We start from the raw sequence: 19,065 nt of genomic DNA, 5'->3' as shown, positions 1-19,065 counted from the left end.
TGTGACAGAGTGTAAACACCTGCCCGGGGCAGGGGCTGTCAGAGCCTCGGGAGCAAGGCTGGGCGAGCAGAGGGCTGCCGTGGGAGGATGCCATGGGAGCATATCTTAGGAGGATGCTCTTAGGAGGATGCCATGGGAGGATGCTCCGTGCCGCTCATCCCTGCAGAGGGGCGGGTGGTACCCGGCCAGTGACTTCACGGGACTCCAGGGTGGCATCATTGCCTCCAGTGGAGAGGGAAACAGCACAAGTTACCAATTGCCGGCAATTAAATGGGATTTACAGTGAAAGACACGGGAAATCCCAGCAGAAGGGAGGAGATGCTGGCAAGAGGAGCTGTCCCTCCCTGCCGGAGCCGGTCCATGGCAGGCAGGTGCCATCTAGTGGGAACGGGGCACAGCCTGGTCCCCCTGCGCTGGGCATTCCCAGGGGCATTCCCAGGCTGCAGCAGGAGCAGCACAGCCCCACTGAGCACTTTCTGTGGGTTTCTGTGGGGCAAAAGGCTTTTCCAAGTAGAAAGCAGCACTTTGGGAGATGCAGCATATGCTTTTAAGCACATAATTAGGGTTACCTGCAGAGGATTTGGCAGCCTTTCTGCCAGCTGGAACACCTCTGTAGTCCTTCACATGGGAGATGAGGGAATAATGTTGGCCTGTATTTACATTTTAAAAAGTCTTTCAAGGATCTTTTAATCAAAAATCAGATTTTTAAAATCACATTCAACACATTTCTGCATTTCTGGTATTCACAAGTACTCCTGCTAACCACCTGGCAAGGAATCTCATTAAGCATACTTAGAAGAACCCAAGGTTTGTCAGGGCAACATATCCCTTCTTCACAATAATGCAGGGGTGCTGTCTGTGAAATACCCACTTGATATTTCATAACTTTCTCAGCTTCACAATGGACAGGTCTGAGTCATCACCCAGCAGAGAAGTCCTGAGGATGCTGAAGTTTTGTAGCCTCAAATGTCCATGTGAAGTCCCAAACCATGAGGCTGATTTGTGTTTCCTGTGAGTGCAACTGAGGGGAAACAAAGAGGGTTCCTGTGGTTAGAAATAGCTTTGCTGCTCCTTGCACGTCTCTGGGCAGAGCCAGGGACAGGTCACTGTCAGAGACAGGATGCTGCCTGGCCAGGACACATCAGTGGTGGATTTGGAGCAGCCCTTTCCAGCGCTGCTCAGTTAATGAATTTTGCGATCTTTGTTAGCTTCCTCAGCATGGTGATTCACTTAGGAGAGAAATTGTTTCTGTGAGCTAGACCATCACTCTGACAGCTCCTGTTGGGTCTATCTGTGTGCCTGCTCCAAATGAGCTGTGGCTACTGAGGCTGGCAGGGAGCACTTGTGCTGTTTGGGATAAAATGCCCTTTGTGCTTTGCTTGTTGCATATTCTCATTTTCTCTAGCAAGCAGTTTTAACCAAAGTGTTAGTTGCAGGCCAGCTAGTGCTGCATTGTTTCCAGGCTCAAGCAAAAGGAGCTCAAACCCAGAATCAACCCACTGTTTTCAGATTAATAATTTGTGAAAAATGAATAATGATGCCTGTGCAGTCTCCCTTGGTGCTGTGGGGCAGGGCTGGTGTTGGTTACAGAGAACATAAAGAGCAGCCTTCTCTCGCTTGGTGGGGCTGAGCCCTCCTGCCCAGCCTTGCTCTGGGGATGATTTTAAGAGCAAAATCCCAGCAATTGTTTCCTTGGGGCTGACTGGAGGCAGTGCCACCTGCAGAATTTGGGCTTCTTGATGCTGGCAAGGCCTGAGATTGCACTGCACACCCTTTGATGGATTTGTTGCATAGAGCTTTCAGTAATGTCTTGATTTCCCAGGAAATGATGTGTTTCAGACAGAAGCCAGGCAGCTTGTTACTCCTGCCAGCTGGCAGGGGGGTGGGTGTGTGCATGTAGATATTTGGTGTTTAATAATTGAAACTGGATGTATCAAGGTTGGCAGCATGTCTTTCAGCTTTAAAGACAGAGTATTGTTAGAGGAAAGTGGGGTGTTTTCCTGTGCCCAAGACAAATTTTTCTTCCCCAGCTAATCTTGGTGTCTGCAGCTGCTGTGTCAATATCTCCTCCTGAAAGGCAGGGAATGAACTTCTGAACATCTGTAACAGCTACACTAAGTGCTGTGGTTTATTGTAGAATTATGGATGATGATGCCTGGGTTACTAAACTGTAAATCAATCAAAGCATTTTGATGATATTCTATATCAAAAGAAAGAGACTCATGCAGCAAGAGACAGTGATTTATTGCACCAACTGGTAACATGTTCAGCCCCAATCATTTTTATTTATCATTACTTTGAAAAGATTCAACCCTTCATTAAAGCACATTTAGAAAGTCTGTAATGATGATAAAGTTTTGCTGTAATGAAAATTGACACTCCTGAACTGTGATTTCTGGTGATAGGAAAGTGAAGAATAAGGAACGTAAGATACACAAACGTCACACTAAATTAGTTGAACAATCGTCTTTGTTTAATTGTGTTTTACCAGCAAATGAAGGGAGCTTTTCCCTTTTCATCCTTAAACCTGTTCCTTTGAAAGCATCTCACACTATCTCTAGTTTTGAGCCATGGAACCCAGGATTTTGGATGCTTAGCAAGTCATCCATTTCCGAGGCATTAGCAACACAGACAGGATTTATTTCAATCTCTGCATATGATTCTTTGATCTGGGGCTTACTTAAGTGCATTCCAGTGCAATTAATTAGGAAAACAGTATAAGACAGTGGCAACTCCAAGTGATCTTAAATGTAAAAGTGACTGATTAGTAGCTCTGCTTTCTTGAGGATTATCTTTTGCTGCTTAACAACATCTGCTATTCCTGAGCAAAGGAGAGTCAGTTAATTGAGGAGAGGGAGCTTTGGTGCTCTTTGTAAGCCTCTAGTATGACTATTCACAAGAAAATCCATGTGGGAACCTCCCCCAGCACTGATGTTAAGAAGGAGCTGGGTGAATGGGATTAGGAGCAAGTCCCCTAGGTGATGCTGTGAGGTGTGTGGCAGGATGCAGCTCACACTGATTACTTTGCAGGGTAGCACTTGTTCCCTTTTCCTGGCAGCCCTGTGTGGCTTGCAGAGCTCATTGGAATCCAGTCCTTGCACTGGGCCTGCTTTCAGGGGTGGGTTCTGCTGCTGTTTGTGTTTTCTTCCCTGGAATGTCTTGTTTCTGGATGTTGGTGGGCTGGCTGAAAGTTACAGTGTTTACTTGTATGTTCAGGACATGTCAGCCCAGTTTAAAAATCCTCTGCATCTCCATTCTGTTTCCAGAGTCTTCCTACTCAGATCAATAAAAGTGGCTGTCCATCAGTTTTTGATTGGAGCAGGATTGATCAATGAGCAGCTCAGGGCTGCAGTGTTGCAGCTGCAGCTGCCTGACACAGATATTGCCTCCCTTTGCCAAGGAATTCAGTTGTTCTGCACAAGCAATCAATATCTGCTCCTCTGACTACTCTTGCTCCCTTTGTCTTCCTCTACAGTTTCATTATAATTTCATCTTCTTCAAGGAGCCATATTTCCTGTCTATCATGCTGTTGCATTTTCCTTGAATCTTTTTTGAATCTCACAGCCAGTGGAGCTCTGTGATTCACAGAAGAGAAACTGACTTGCAGTTCAAAACAAAATGCAAATTCTAGCCTATCTGCTTTATTTACAGCTGCTTCAAGTAAATATCTTTCCATGGTGCATAGTTACTTCAGCTTTTTCTTTGCTCTAGATCAACTTGCTTCTGGTTTTCTTTTTTCTGTTTGGCAATATCCTGGTCATTCTTTCTTCTGCATCCTGAAGTGTGCAGGCATCAGATGCAGAAATAATGCATTATTAGTTAAAGTATTCACTTGTTTTATTCATTGCATCCATCTTGACACCCGAGGAGGCTAAATCCCTGGCATTCTCTCTCTTCCCTGGACAAAGCATGAAGCTCCAGAGATTTCTGTGCAGAACCAGTGCAGCTCAGCCCCAATGACACAGACTTGGCAGCCTGCACTGGCAGTGTGCGGGGACAGCACTTATTCCCTGGAGCTGGAATGAGGCCCCAAATGCTTTCAACTTATCACATGGTGGGGTGAAAACTGCTGTCCTGTGCTGCATGTGCAGTGGACATTGATGTCTGGCACAGAGATTAAAAGTTCAGTGTCTCATTGCAAATGCATCATTACTCTTCAGGGGTTGATTTTTTACTTGCTTGGTTCTAATGTGGCCACACAGAGGAAGATATCAAAAAAAAAGGGATGTAGAACCCTTCTAGCAAATATTTTATTGTTAATATGGGTGTTATGTGTCACTGATTTCTCTGTGTTTTGTAATGCCAAAATCAATGTAACTGAAAGTCTCTGTGACAGAACCAGAAAGTGAAGGGAGAGAAAATTTTTCTTTCATGTTTTTCCCTCCTGCAACTTCTGCCTTGGTGACAGCAGGGGCAGTAATAGAAGCAAAGGAATGCAAAGAATAAGCACAGGTTGCAGTACACCTTTCTGCCATCTGTTCCCTGCCAGCACTGATGTAATCCCTCTGGCACTGAAACTTCCCTCTGCCATCTGTCAGCATCCCGACCTGCTATCGATTACAGGGGGTTGCTGAGGCCACTTAGGAATCACAACAACCCTCCCAAAACTCAGGAAAGGTACTAAATCAAAGGAATTTGATTTGTAACTTGCTGTCATTTTTCGTGCCTTACTGCAGTAGAAGACAGCAGTCAACACTTCCTAAGCTGCTTGTCACATGAGGAAAGTTACGGCAAAAGAAAGTGCTTGTTTATAAACAGTGCAAGTAACATAAGCTTTAATGGGTCCTAGAGGAGTCCAAGGCTCCAGAGGGCTCTGGAATGCCTTTCTCTCCACCCCCATTTGCTCCCCTCATCCTGACCCCCACGTTTTTTTCCAAGCCTTTGTCCAATTTTCATCATATCTGTCATTTTGAAAAATGAGCTGGCAGTTCACTCCTAAGGTTCATAGCATGACATGTATCTTTTTTTTAGATTAACTTGTTTGCAGAGAGACAGTTCAACAGGAAATTCTTGTGCTTACACAGCAATGCAATTTTTATGAAAAGCAGAGATGTTGTTAAAACTCATCATCTGTGTCTATTCTGCTAATTGGATATAAAAAAGTCATGAGACACGAGGGGGATAGGACCACACGTGCTTCCTGGGGAAAAGCCTGTTAGTACATTGCTAACAAATCTATACTGGGCCTGAATGTGTAACAGTGTAGTATGAACACAGTGAGTACCAGCACTGCACAGCACTGAGATCTGAGGTAAAAGTAAACCTCATTTCATTTATGAAGATAAATGGAGATAGTGGTCCTGAAAGTGTCCATTTCTGATGGTTTCAGAGAAATGAATGCCCAGCCATAGCTACCTTGATGCTCCATTTGATCCCAGACATAAAATGCTCCCTTGTGTTACCACACATATGAATCAGGGTGGAATAGCCTGTATCATTCTGCCACTCCTAGCGTGGGTGTCAAGGCTCCATGTCCCCTCCCAACTTTGTGACAAACCAGATCTCAAACAAACCCTGTGCCTTGGGGGCTGACGTACATCCTTTGTGCCTCCACTCCAGCTCTGCTGCCTTTGCCAGTGTATTCCAGGAGGAATACCAAATTACAGGAACACAATACTGTTCTAACTATTGCTTTGCAGACCTCGCTTTCATTGTAGATCAGCTTTAAACAGAGACACCTCACCCTGTGTGCAGGAAGCTCATTACTGCTCCTGCAGATCCCAAAATCAAGGCTGTGGTGCTGCATGTGGCTGGATCAAACACACAGACTGACCTGGGTTTCATCTCTTCAGGTCTCTTCTCCACCAGTCTGGAGAAGCCTTGCAGTTGTGTTTGATGCCTCTGGTGTTTTAAAGCCAGCCCATGCATGGCTTGGAACAACAGAAGGGAGCTTTTGTTCAAGATTGTGTTGAGTGGATGGAGGGATGGGTGTTTCTCCTGTGAAATGCCTGAGCTGCTGCTTGCACTTTTGTCTCCTTTCTTGCTGTCAGACTCTGTTCTGCTTGCACACAGCCATGGTGTTGGGTGCACAAAGGTCCAACACACTCTGCAGTGGGATCATCACGCTGTGATGACAGGCTGCATCACCAGGACTGCAAACCATCCCAAACAGCCCATATTTTATAAAATGAATACGTGCAAAGAGAGAGGTGCGGCTCTTCTCATCTGCCTCAGGCTCCTGGAGCAGCCTGAGCATTACTTTGGGCTGGCTCTGAGTTGGCCCATGGTGAAATCAGCCCCCAGGATGATTTCAGCCCTCAGGATGATCCTCCCTGAGTGAGGATCTGGAGGGTGAGCAGAGCCCATGTGAGGGCCGGCTGTCACATTTCCAAATGTCCTGTCTTTTAATACAGCCAAGTCCCAAGAGCAGAGACCATCAGGCAAAACAAACACAATTATGCAAAACAAACCTGGCTCCCAAAGCAAGCACTGGCAGCCCCTCCTTCCCAGGCAAAGGAAATCATTGCTGTAGGTGTTTACCCAAACTGAGAGCTGGAGGATTTGGTTTGCTATTCAGCTTCTTGGCTTTTGGGGTTTTGTGTTGCAATCTTTATTTAAACATAGAGGACAGAAAAGATGTTTGTTTTGTTTGTTTGTTTGGGGTTTTCTTTCTCTTCCTATGACTTTTAAAGGAATGAAGAGTTTACTGTGTGTGAAATGCAGGAAGAGCCTAAATGAACAACAGATGAGAGGAAATAGACTGAGGAAAATTAGGGCTATTTGCTACCAAAGGAAGTAATCATTGTACGTATATTAAATTCCAATCTCTAACTGAGAATGTGCTTGTTATGCAAGAGGAAAAACAGGGTAGCGGAAAACAGGGAAATATGTGGAACCTTTGCAAGGTTGGGCTTTAAAAGTGGTGAGTAGGGGTTGGGTAAATAAGGCAAGAGGCAGCTTTTACTGAAGTAAGAGGTGGCTGGAGAGTCACCCAGAGTTTCCCATTGTAGCAGAAGGTTATTTTCTGTACAGATGGGGGAAACTGTTCTCCATACACCTCCTATTTGTAGGTTACATTTAGTGTGACTTCATAATGGCAAAATAAACTCTTTATAGACTTTCATCTGCCACATTCTCAGCTCATCCATCATCAGAGACACCTGACTCACTTATGACTTACCTGTGAGTCCTTGCTGGGCCTGTTCCTAAAGGATACTCTGCTCATTTCTAGTGGAGATAACCCTTACCTGGCAATCCCCTTAGGTGCTCCAGCCAAGTTAGGGTTTAGGTGATGGCAGGGGGGGCGCTGAGTGCTCTGCTGCTTCTTCCCTTGGTCCTTGCAGACTAACAGCAGGGCACGAGTGCATTTCACTGCTGGGAGCCAAAATCAGTGGTGGTTTCAGTGAAAAAAACTACTTACAGTGAGAGCCAGTGGAAATGGAATAAGGACTCTCACCAGGGATTTGTGGAGTGTGTGCAATACATGGGCTTGACTTACAGGGATGCCTTAAATCAGCCACAAATCTGACATTTCTGCATCTTTAAACAAAACACAGTGTTCCTCATTACCGCAAGATGGCAGCCCCCCTGCTCAGTTAATTCAGCAAAGATATAGAATGATTTTTTAATTTTTTTTTTCTTTTAGCAGTAGAAAAAGTGTAGCCTGGGGGAATGTTGCTTTGACAGATTGGGGCTATATGGCTGAAGCTGACCTATGCAGCTTCCTTCCCCTTCCCCCTCCTGGCAGGCAGATGAAGCATTTATGATTGCAAGTGGCTAACTGTATTTTGTTCTTTATCTGATGGAAGGCCACCACAGTAATCAAAAAGGACTTGTTACATACTTTGCTTTTCCTGGGAGGAATGCTTGAAAGCTCAGTAAAGAACCTGTAAAAATTAAAAAATAAAAATAAAAAAAAAGAAAAATGGCTAAGTGGGAGGAAGCATTTAAGCACAGGAAAAAACAGGGAATTGCACAGTCAAATAAGCAGTTCTTGTCAGAATTTAGAGACCAGCAGCAGTAAGAAGGATGCATTGGCATTTAAAAAAGAGTGGAAATTAACTGAAGAGAAATGGTAGCATCATGTTTAGAATCTGTCACTTTATCAGAATTATCTTGACTGGTTATTAGCAAAAGAGAAGGAATTGAGTTTTTAGAGGAAGAAGGGTTTCATTTCCCCTTCATTAGCTGAGGAACCTGTTGACAGGAATTAAGATAGAATATTGCTAAATGGCAGCTTCAGCCACGCAACAAAGGGTTATTTTTAACCCCAAGCTGCCCAGTGACTGCATTTGCAGCATGGCCCTGCTTAAAAAAAAAAAACCCCAAAACTCTGCTGGCAAAACTGAGACTGCTTTGTGCTGCTATGTGAGAATGGGAAGGAGAGGTCTGGGTGGGAATCCTGTAGGGCAGTGGTGCCTCTGACACTCGTGTCATGAAAATATGCCTGCAGTTAACCATTGTCCTCTGACCTCAATCCATGCCAAAACAGGGGCTTTGCATAAACCTGCAAGGAGACAGCTCCTGCTCCAAAAAATGTTATGTTTTGAATTTCCAAAACAGACAAAGGAGACATTGTCAGCCCTTCACATATGGGAAACAGAGGCAGGGAGAGAGAGCTTTGTCTGGGACAAGCGGGCTAATTTTGACAGAATGGGCACATCAAGTGAAGTTTCCTGAATTCATTTGTGGCCTTCCTTTCTAATGCTGGATTTTGTTCTTCCTGAAACTTCAGTTCAGGTACAGGGTTGTTGATCAAAACAATTATTTTTGTTCTGTTCTGTTTAATAAATATGCCAGGGATTCTTGCCTTGGGCACTGTGCAGCTTGCATGCAGGTCTGAGGTGAACTCTGCAAATGCCTCAGAGGTGGATTTTCAGGTGGATTTCCATGTTGGGAGTGCCAGGAGCAGCAATGCAAGGAAGGGCAGAGGTGTGACTTTGTTCTGCTTGTCCTTGTGCCCCTGGGGATCACAGCCCCATGGGTGTGGGGAAGGGAGCTCCAAGAGCAGTAATGCTGCTCTGCTCAGCTTCATGTGGTAGGAAAAAATCTTACTAACTCCACTGTTCATTTGTCTTGCTCAAGCTTGTTAAGTCCAGAAAAACCAGTGAGATATGACCCTGCATGACCAAACTGGAGCTTTTTTATGAGGCACTATTGAGTGGAACCATCTGGCCTAGGAGAAGACCACGCTTCTGAAAGGAGCCTTTAGGAGCACTAAAGTTAAGTGGCTGTCTGGGTCACCATGCTGAATGAAGGGCACTCGCAGCTGCATGAGGTTTACGGGTTTATTTTATCTTTGATGAGAAAAAAAAAAGTACTAGTCATGTGGTTCCTCATGAATTCCAAGCCACTGTTAATAAGTGGCATTGCCTGTGTTCTCAACCATGCTGGAACAGAGTTCCCCCAGCTTGCTGACTGCTAATGGATGATGATTTACAGTTACCTAATTTTTCTCTGATCTTAAAGGCAATCCTAAATTATACTTCAAGAACAGAAATTTCAGTATCTGAAGTTCCTTGAGTGAACATTTGCACTGTCACCCCTCTAATATCCAAGTAGCTCACTCCTGTGGCTTCTGAGGTCTCAGTCCCTTGGAAGGTGTGCTGCTCACTTGCCTGAGGGCTGAGGGAATCTGCTCCTCAGAAACCAAGACCTTTCTAGAAAGCTAAATACAAATTTGGGAGCATAACTTTCACTATGTCAATGGTACACCTCAGCTTAGGCAGTTAAAGCTTCTTTTGCTGTAAAGTCTCTGTTTAGTTTTGTTTGTTAGGCTTATTGTTTGTTTGGTTTGGGTTTGGTTTTTTTTGGGGGGGGGTTTGTTTGTTGGTTTGGTTTTTTTTTGTTGGGGCTTTTTTGTTTGGGTTTTTTAAAAATTTTATTTTATTTTATTTATGCCCATTGGGGCAGCCTCCTTAAGTATTTCTAGGGGCCTGGTTCCAGTTTCCAAAGACAAATCTGATTTCTGTGTTAGGAAGCAAGCTCTTTCCTTCAAGCACTTTTCTATGTGACAGACCTAGAAAGGGGAAAATTGAATTCAAAGTAGAATTTCTAAAATTGTAACCTATTTCCTGTGCTTTTCATTCCTTGAGAAAGATCCCTCATGGTAAAATATTTACCAGGTTCTTACATTGACAAAGGCAATAGCTCTTAGAGTGCAGTGTGAAGAAAGAAGTTCCTGCTCTTTAAACTTTTTAAACTTTAAACTTTTTTCAATCCACATCCTGTTCAATGTCTCTGTTTCAGTAGACTCCAGAAGCTTTGCACGATATTTATTCATCTGATTTACTAACAGTCTCCTAAAGTTTAAACAGAGACACAGAGAGAAGATAAGCTGGACTCAGCCTTGCAGGTATCAGATTCATGCCAACTCTGACACTTCTATTTGACTTTATGCACATCATTTAATGTTTTTGGTTCCCCTGTCTGCCAAATGCAGATACCAATTCCTCTTTTTTTTCCCTATCCACATTTGTATAGGTGGCATATGTTATGTTTGGACAGGAATCAGCTCCTCCTTTGTCTGTGGTTACCTCACACATAAATGAGTCCCTGATCTTAGGGATCGGGGAGAAGCAACCTTCTAGTTGCATCTGTAGCCACAAAATAATAAATGGCTTCGACCTGCTCAGTGAAAAATGCAACTTTTGGATTACATCAGTGAAAATAAAAATCCACTGCAGTTCACAAGTCAAAAACTGCTGATAGTGTTTAGCACCACTGTCTGTCATCAAACATCTGGCATTCATCACTGCTCTCCTTCCCACTGCTGTATTTTATCCCATCTATTGGAGGTTTCTTGGCTCAGTCTGTATGAATTATAGCTGCCTCTCAGTCAGGGTAGTGGAATCACTGCAGGCTGCAAAGTAAAGGAAGGAAAAAGAGGTAGGTTTTTAAAGTCTTTAAAAGAAAATATCTGCTCCCCTTTTTCTCCCTGTGCCTGTACACAGACAGTACTGGATAGTATTACTAAACAGTGAGATACTCTTACTATTGAAGAGAGATGGAATGGTTTCCAAAATGAACAAATATCTGTACCAGCCCTCATTATGAAGGCAGAAAGCAGGAGAGGAATTGGAGCTGGGGTGGACACCCCCTGCCATTGTTGGAAAGACCAAAACTGACTGCTTTGAAACAGCCCTTCAGCAGGTTTATAATGAATTAGGAAAGCAAACATTACTTAATATGAGACTTCCTGGGCAATGGCTCTGATGTATTATTTTAAAACTAAATTGCTCTTATTGCAGAAATTTAGGTTAGTAATAGGAAGAATAATACTGAAGGTGCTAGGAAAACAGGGATCTGTTAAAATTAGCCAAAACAGAATACTTTTACTATATTTTCTTCCAAAAACTGTTCACTGCCATCTAAGTGGCCATTCCATTTGGTGTTCCTGAACAGTGCTGGCAAGGCAAAGAGCCCTAGCAGCATTCTGAAGATGCATTTCTGATGGGGACATGGATCCTCCACCACCCTTGTGTGAAACACTCCCAGCTGCATGTGTGTGTTCCTGCCAAAGCCAGGTGCTCCCATGTGTGCTCAGTGTCACAGCCCCATGCCCTGAAAGCACGTGCCAGCTTTAGGAGCTAGAAAAGGCATTTCCTCCTTCTGGAAACACAAAGACACCTCAGTCCCACGCTGCTGGCAGTTAGGGAAGAAAAGCCCACTTCTCTCTCTGTGGAGAGGGCCGTTGCAGACTGCCATCTCTGTCAATCCCAGAACTCCATGGGCTGAAGCCAGAGGGTCTCTGTTAAGAGACAGCTGTCATGTTTTCAGTTCTAGGGACAGCTTCTATTGTTAAGGACTTCATTGTACTTAGAACAGCAAGAACACCCCATGTCATTATGTGTGCTCTTCCTGGTTGTCTTTCTTTTCCCTTCTATTTAGTCTCGTGTCAAAACTGTGTCTGAAGTTTCTTTGATTTAATACCAGGTTGACTAAAATGGGAATAAATTATTGCTGCTATTGCTGGTTGTCAGCTCAGCCTTCTCTTTCTGCAAAGCATATTGCATTCCTGATTTCCTATTGTTTTTCATTTATGTTCCTGTGGTTTTATCCTGCTACTTGCTGCAGACTCCCATATTTCAGCTCAGCAGCCAGATCAACAAAGCAGTGGGTGTCCTGGTCAGCATCTGCATGGAGTGATAGGCCCAGCTCACAGACAGGCTGCTGGGCTATCCTTCGGAGCAGGTCCTGGCTGGCACTGCAGGCACCCAGTGCTTGGTGGGAAAGGCCGGGCAGTGCCAGGAGCCACAGTTGCTCTCTGAAGTCAAGGAACGGGTTCAGTCCTGGTGATTTGTTCCGACTTTGAAGTCTGTTGTTGGCAATGGACAGCCTGGTGAAGGTGCTACTACTTGGCAAGGCTAAAATGAGAAACACAGGTCTAATGTTGCACAAAGGGCATTGCATGAGATATTGCATGATAAAAACAACCCAGAAATGCAGTTGGATGGATGACGTCATGTTGATTTACTCTCAGGTTTTTGCTGTCTGCACTAGCAGAATATTTATTCTGTTTTCTCTTCTCCTTGTAGAAAATTTTACTACATCACTCTGCTGAGAGACCCCGTTTCTCGTTACCTCAGCGAATGGCGTCACGTCCAACGAGGAGCTACTTGGAAGACCTCCTTGCACATGTGTGATGGCAGGACACCCACTCCTGAAGAGCTGCCCTCATGCTACGAGGGCACAGACTGGTCAGGCTGCACACTGCAGGAGTTCATGGACTGCCCCTACAACTTGGCCAACAACCGCCAGGTGAGGATGTTGGCTGACTTGAGCCTGGTGGGCTGCTACAACATGTCCTTCATCCCAGAGAACAAGCGAGCACAGATCCTGCTGGAGAGCGCCAAAAAAAACCTCAAAGACATGGCCTTCTTCGGCCTGACAGAGTTCCAGAGAAAGACTCAGTACCTGTTTGAGAGGACTTTCAACCTGAAGTTCATCCGGCCCTTCATGCAGTACAACAGCACGCGGGCGGGCGGCGTGGAGGTGGACAACGACACCATCCGCAGGATCGAGGAGCTCAACGACCTGGACATGCAGCTCTATGACTATGCAAAGGACCTCTTCCAGCAGCGCTACCAGTACAAGAGGCAGCTGGAGAGGATGGAGCAGAGGATCAGGAACCGGGAGGAGAGGCTCCTGCACCGCTCCAACGAAGCGCTTCCCAAGGAAGAGACCGAGGAGCAAGGACGTTTGCCCACTGAGGACTACATGAGCCATATTATAGAGAAGTGGTAGCCTAGGCAGACTTTTATATTAATGATATTGTAGGGTTTCCATATGAGAGATGGTGGAAGTAAAAATAACAAAAAAACAAAAACAAAAAAATATTTTATTTAAAAACAAGTCTGTAAAACAGAAGGTAGATTGCTCCTTGAGTATAGGGTCTTTTTACTGTTTCTTACAAGACCGATGAGATTCTTAAAAAAATCAATAAATACATAAAAATAAAAAAGGGTCAACATTCTAATGCAGAGATAAAAAATGCACAAATGCTGTTACCCAAGCATAAGGCCAAATACAGAAGAATGTTTCTTATCCTCATGATTTTAACACAAATGGCAGAAGTTGGATTTTTTAAAAATCTTTTTATCCCTTGAGCCTAATGATCTAAAGATACACAATTGAAAAACAAGGAAACAGAGGTTTTCTTTTGTGGGGGAGGTGGGATGGGAATTGCACTGTTTGTCAGTAACTGATAATGGTGACTGAGTTGTGGATGGGCCATCCTGTCAGGCTGGGATCTGAGCACACAGGCAGTCACAGCATTTCAGCTGGCAGCCACTGCCAGAAAGTAGAGCACCATAAAAAAAAAAAAAAAAAAAAAAAAAAAAAAGAAAACCAGTCAGAGGATGAGAAACATTAAATTGACTATGGCCTGGGAAATGTACTTAGCACAGTGGTTCTGATTCATTGTACTGGTATCACATATATATATGCAGCTTCATCACAAAAATAATGGGGAATTTGTACACAAAACTCCCAGATTTGTTTCCCAGACAGCTCCCAAAACAAGTTAAGAGCCAACCATAGACTCAAACCTGCATTCACATGTTGTCCTGTCAGCACTACCACTCAAGCCACTATCAGTATTGTGTGTTAACAGCACACAAAAACCCTATCCTACATACTACCAAAAAAAAAAAGGAAGAAAAATGTAATAACTCCTTCATAAATCCACAAAAAAATCAGACCCTGCAAATGATGTGTCACTAATGGGAATGTGACAAGGGGGTGATTTTGTTTTGTTTGTTGCTATGAGAAATACTGACACAGAATAAGCATACAGACCTTCCCTAGCTGTATTATTTCAGTTATTTTTACTTGCTTTTATCAAGAGGTAATGGGCATCAGCCTGCTTCCAGTAAAGTCACTAGAACTGATTTAAGTGGGGACAGGATGGGGCTCTCTTCCAGAGCTGTGAAAATTTCTGACTATGGGTCTAAATTAATTATGAGACAGTGCACATTGTCTTTTGGCAGGGTGCCTGTTCTGCAGCCCTTACTTTAAATGAACAAGCTGTGTTCATAAAACTGGAAAGGGGAATCATGGATAGTGTTTTTGTAGTCTCAGACCACTCTCAAAGCAGAACACTTTCAATGCTGTTTTTTAGGGCCTCACGGAAGTTTAATCCTCCAGTGTGGGGACAGTCTAACCAGGTTCTGCTTACTGACTTTTGAGACAGAACAACAATGACTTCTCTAATTCCTCTTTCCACTCACCAAATTAAAATATGGCTTATTTTTTTGCTGTTGCAAGCACTTATTTGTTTGGCTGGAAGCATGGAAATGAAGCAGTTTTTGCCTGGTTCATGTCTCACTCTGTTATTACTCAGCCTGTAAGACCTGAAACAGCTATTGCTTAGGGTAAACTCTGAACCAAATGGAATAGGATTTCATGTTCAAAGGCCACGTTAACTGCAAATCAAATATGGCATTGAAATCACTGGAGAAGAGACAGAGAGCTGATGAACTCAACTTTAGCATGTCATTTTTACAGCATCCCTTTCCCATCACATAGGTCCACTGTGTGCTGCTTGGTTTGGATTTTAATTCTTTCTCTGCCTCTGTGCACTGTTTCCAGCAGTTTCAAGGTCAGACTGAGTTTTGCAAAGGAAGGGCTTCTGGGAGGGATACACCTTGCTTTTGGATACATTTTTCTCCTGAAGTGCAAAGACAGCTAAAAAACCTGAGAAGGAAAAACACAAAGAGCCCTGAGGGCTCAAACAAAATTCTGTACAGCCCTGAGCCAAAGTCCACCAGAGTCAGAGGATATCTTTCCTCTTGATTTCAGGTGGATTTTGGTCAGGTCCTGGTCTGATCCTGCTGCTGCAGAGTGCACAAGCGCACACTCAGCTGCCTGCAAGCACAGCAGGACATTGTCAGCCACACATTTGGCTGGAACCAGTAGGTGCTGGTTCTGTCCATGTCTTTAAGGCTGTGCCAGTGCTTTTTCCACAGAATGGCTCCTGTCCCCAGATATGTGTAGCTTGGCCATAAGCATTTCCTCCTGGATGAAAATTATGGAGCAAAATGAAGCAGTATTTGGTGGTTGGTTTGGGGGAAGAGAAGGTTATTACAAGTCCATTTGCTCATCTCTGAATCCCAAGGCTGGCAGAAGCTATGTCTGCTACTTGCCAGTACTTCTACATTTTGCTGTAACTACAGAAAACATGTGTATTTTAAAAATGCAACTTTGCAGGCTGTTTTCCCACAAGACCAGCACATGAGATATAAAAACCAACTGTTGCTGCACATGCACAGTTTCCACCTTTCCCCAAAAGCTTTTCAGGGTGTGTCCTGTGTGGTGGATCCATAAGGCACGAGGGGTTCCTGCAGCTAATCCCTGTTTGTGTCTCTCTACTAGGACTGTATGGGATTCAGAGCAGGATTGTGATTAGGCTGTGTCTCCCTGAGCTGTTCTGTGTTACAGGCTCTGAGTAACCAGCTGGATGTTAATGAATCTGTCTGCAGGGTTGTCTAAATCAGAAGCAGCCTCTGACCTTAGAAGCATGTCATTAGAAGACCTTGCACCAACCTTTTTTTTTTTTTGTAATGTATTGCAGGAACAAGCAAAAGTAGTGAAATTATATTGAAAACAGTCTTTGGTTAACAGTTTCATTTCAGCCACAAAAGGAGGGCTGACCTCAGTACTGAGGCAGAAGTTTCAAGGTTTAAATCCTGCACCCATGCAAATGCCTCAGTTTTTCTTCCTCTACACTGGGAGTAACAAATTTAGGGACTCTAAAAGAGTACTCCAAGGTATGAAAAGTACAGGACACTTTGAAACAGATTATGAGTAATGAGAATGAACAGAATCACCCAAAAGCCCTCCCTCACCCTGGCTGCTGTGCTGGTCTGCTTCTGGCTGTTAATTGATTTTAAGTGCTGTGTACCAGAACATGGGTTGCAGGACATACCTGGCACTGTCTTCTTCCTTTAGTGGGTACAAGGGAAGGGATTTTTAACATAATGTGAATGTAGTTTTTTTGTGATTTATATGTACCACACTTTGAAGTGGTACTATTTCTTTTCTTTTTAGGACTGATATTTTGATGCTACAATAACATAAAAAGTGTGTGTGTGTAGTTTTAAAATGAATGGAGAAGAACAGTTTTAAGGCACTCCGACAGAAGTAGTGGCCAGATAGTAGATTCTTGTTCAATATCTGCCTCTTTCTTTCAAAAGGTTTTTCCTGTGACTTCCAGACACCCCAAAAGCTTCTTCAGGACATGAAGTGTTTCTTCAGGGGGTCTGTCAGTGTATCATGTCCAGGTCAGGTTAGGAGAGTGCTGGGAGCAGTGCAGGCAGGTGCAAGATTGGTCTTGTCCCCTAGGGACTTTGTGACTTCTTGGGGCACAGAAGTCAATTTGCTTTTAGTCGCCTAAACAGTGAAAACATCACTGCTTGGTGGGTGTTCTTGCTGAAGAAAACATTTTCTTGCTGGTTAGTCTCATCCTAGTTAGCTCTGTTGAAGGAGTTTGACTCGTCCAAGGTTTTCCAGACAGATGCCACCTTGTACCCTGTCCAGGTCACAAAATGCAGGATTGACCAGTAAGGTTGCCAGCCCAGGCTGTCACAGGGTTCAAAGTCATAAACAAAAAAAAAGAAAAAGCCAGAAAAGGGTCAGTGTGAATTTCTGGCTTGTCTGAATTTCTCCCTTTATGCCCAACATTTTGGAATAATGAGGAGCACTTCAGTTGATGCTTTTGCACCCCACAGTCCCTTACTTGCTTATAGAAATGGGATGACAATGGAAGCAGCATCAGAAAGATCCCAATAAGGTTTTGAATCCTCTCTCCCAGGGCTGTCCTGTTAGAGCAGAAAAGAGCAGTGCAGTTCTGAGAGTGTGACCAAGGCAGGAGGAGTCCCCATGGCAGTACAATTAGGAAGTTTTCCCTCTGAGCCAGTCAGGTCACTTCAGAGAGCAGTGGGCAGCTCCAGAAGGTGATGGTAGCATCACAGCACAGGGCCTAGCCAAGGTTCATACCTTGGGGTTAAAAGCATCTCTGGTGTCTGTCTCACTGGTGTTCAGAGTTACCCAGACCCCACAGACTTCTCCAGTCATCACAAAAAAGGGGTGGCACTCCAGGAATTCATCCCCAACCTGTGCTTAGTGCTGTATTCCCAGAGCTGTAGCTTGGCATGCAGCTGACACTATCTGCTGGACTCAAATCCCAGGGCTGGCTGTGTTCTCTTTTTATTCTTCTTTTCACTTCCACTAATGCTAGCAGTTCGTGTTCCAGAGGCAAAAGTGAGCATGGGATCCACTGCCTGATCTGGAGTGTTCCAAGCCATTGTAGCACAGGTCAGTGAGCAGCAGCTCAGGTGAGCCAGGCACACAATCCCAGCTATCCATGGCTGCTTGTTTTACCCCATCCACAAGAATTCTGCCAAGGTGAATGCAGCCCTGATGAGCACATGGGTGTTAAAGCCTGTGTTGTCCCAGCTCTGTAATTCTTAGACATGCAAGATGAAAAAAGCCAGATTTGCAATGAGTCTGTCTCCTGAGAGCCCTACAATTCCCCCTCCCTGTTCAGTTCCCTCACGTGTCAATTCTAGAGACTGGATTGAGAGAGTTGTACTATAATGAATAATTTTATATTCAAAAGGTTTACTGAGCATGATTTGTTTTGTACATATTGGAATATGATTTAACTTATTTTTAATGCCCCTTTTAATCTTTTTTTTTTCCATAAGGAGAAGACAAAAATCCCCATCCTCTCTCAATGTGAAGTTCCTGTGTGTTTATGTATAGTCTTCCAGTCAAACACACAAGAGGCAGAGGATTTCTCACCATCCCTACAGCTATCTGATTTTGGTTTGCATTGTCATTTCCATTCATCTGGGACCTTGCTTATATTCTTTCCTCTCTGCTGCACAGTCTGCACAGAGCAGGGAAAGGTCAATGCAGGCAGGATTTTCTTTTTCTTCCTCTCCCCTCTCTTCTGTGTTTTACTTACCAAGGAACTCAGTTCCTCTAGGAGTTGTGTGACTGAGGGTAAAAAAATACAACTGTCCCCCACCTGCCTTCCATCCTCCATGTTGTAGATCAGATTCAGCTTCTCTGAAGGTGACTGTGGCTGGACTCATTCCATTGGGCTAAATGTGTATGGTTTGCACTTTCCCCCCCACTTCAGGAACTTTAAACCAACAAAAAATAAAAGGCAACTGTTTTAACTTGAGCCGAGTAACACTTAAAGCTTTATATATTTATTTATAGCATCTTACAAAAGTGTTAAAAGGTTTTTTCTTCCACAAGAAAAATAAAATTTTAAAAAATCATCTAATTGTTTTTGTCTAGATCAAGGATGAATGTTAGCAGATGAAATAAACCCTAAAATTGAGTATCTGTGGTGTGTGTTGTCCTTCCATTGTCCTTTGATGGTGTTTCAGTGTAATATGTCTTGCCTGTTTATTACAGAGAGATAAAGCTGCCAGTGCAGTTGATGGAGAATATTTGTTTTCTGCTACAAAAACAGACTCCTGGACAAGAAATATTCAAGCAGAAACTGCAGTGTGTTGATTCCTATTGTTACATTTGAGCCAACATTGCAAAAAGCACTTAAACCTCATGGAACCTGTCATCTTTTAAAAATTACCTTTGATACTGTACAGG

At 43.8% G+C, this 19,065-nt stretch overlaps 1 protein-coding gene across 1 annotated transcript in view; it reads left to right on the top strand.

The window, feature by feature from the left end:
- HS6ST1 (heparan sulfate 6-O-sulfotransferase 1) overlaps window positions 1-18,796 on the top strand; it is a 192,724-nt gene extending 173,928 nt beyond the window's left edge. The window contains exon 2 of the mRNA XM_066556380.1: window positions 12,477-18,796. Within this exon, the coding sequence (XP_066412477.1) occupies window positions 12,477-13,185 (709 nt within the window). The 3' untranslated portion in view covers window positions 13,186-18,796. The remainder of the gene's footprint in view (window positions 1-12,476) is intronic.
- Window positions 18,797-19,065: the final 269 nt, after the last annotated feature.

The sequence above is a fragment of the Molothrus aeneus genome, chromosome 10, assembly GCF_037042795.1.
Source record: "Molothrus aeneus isolate 106 chromosome 10, BPBGC_Maene_1.0, whole genome shotgun sequence".
Lineage (NCBI taxonomy): Eukaryota > Metazoa > Chordata > Aves > Passeriformes > Icteridae > Molothrus > Molothrus aeneus.
Note: the sequence above shows the minus strand (reverse complement) of the source record. Positions and strands in the feature narration are given on the sequence as shown.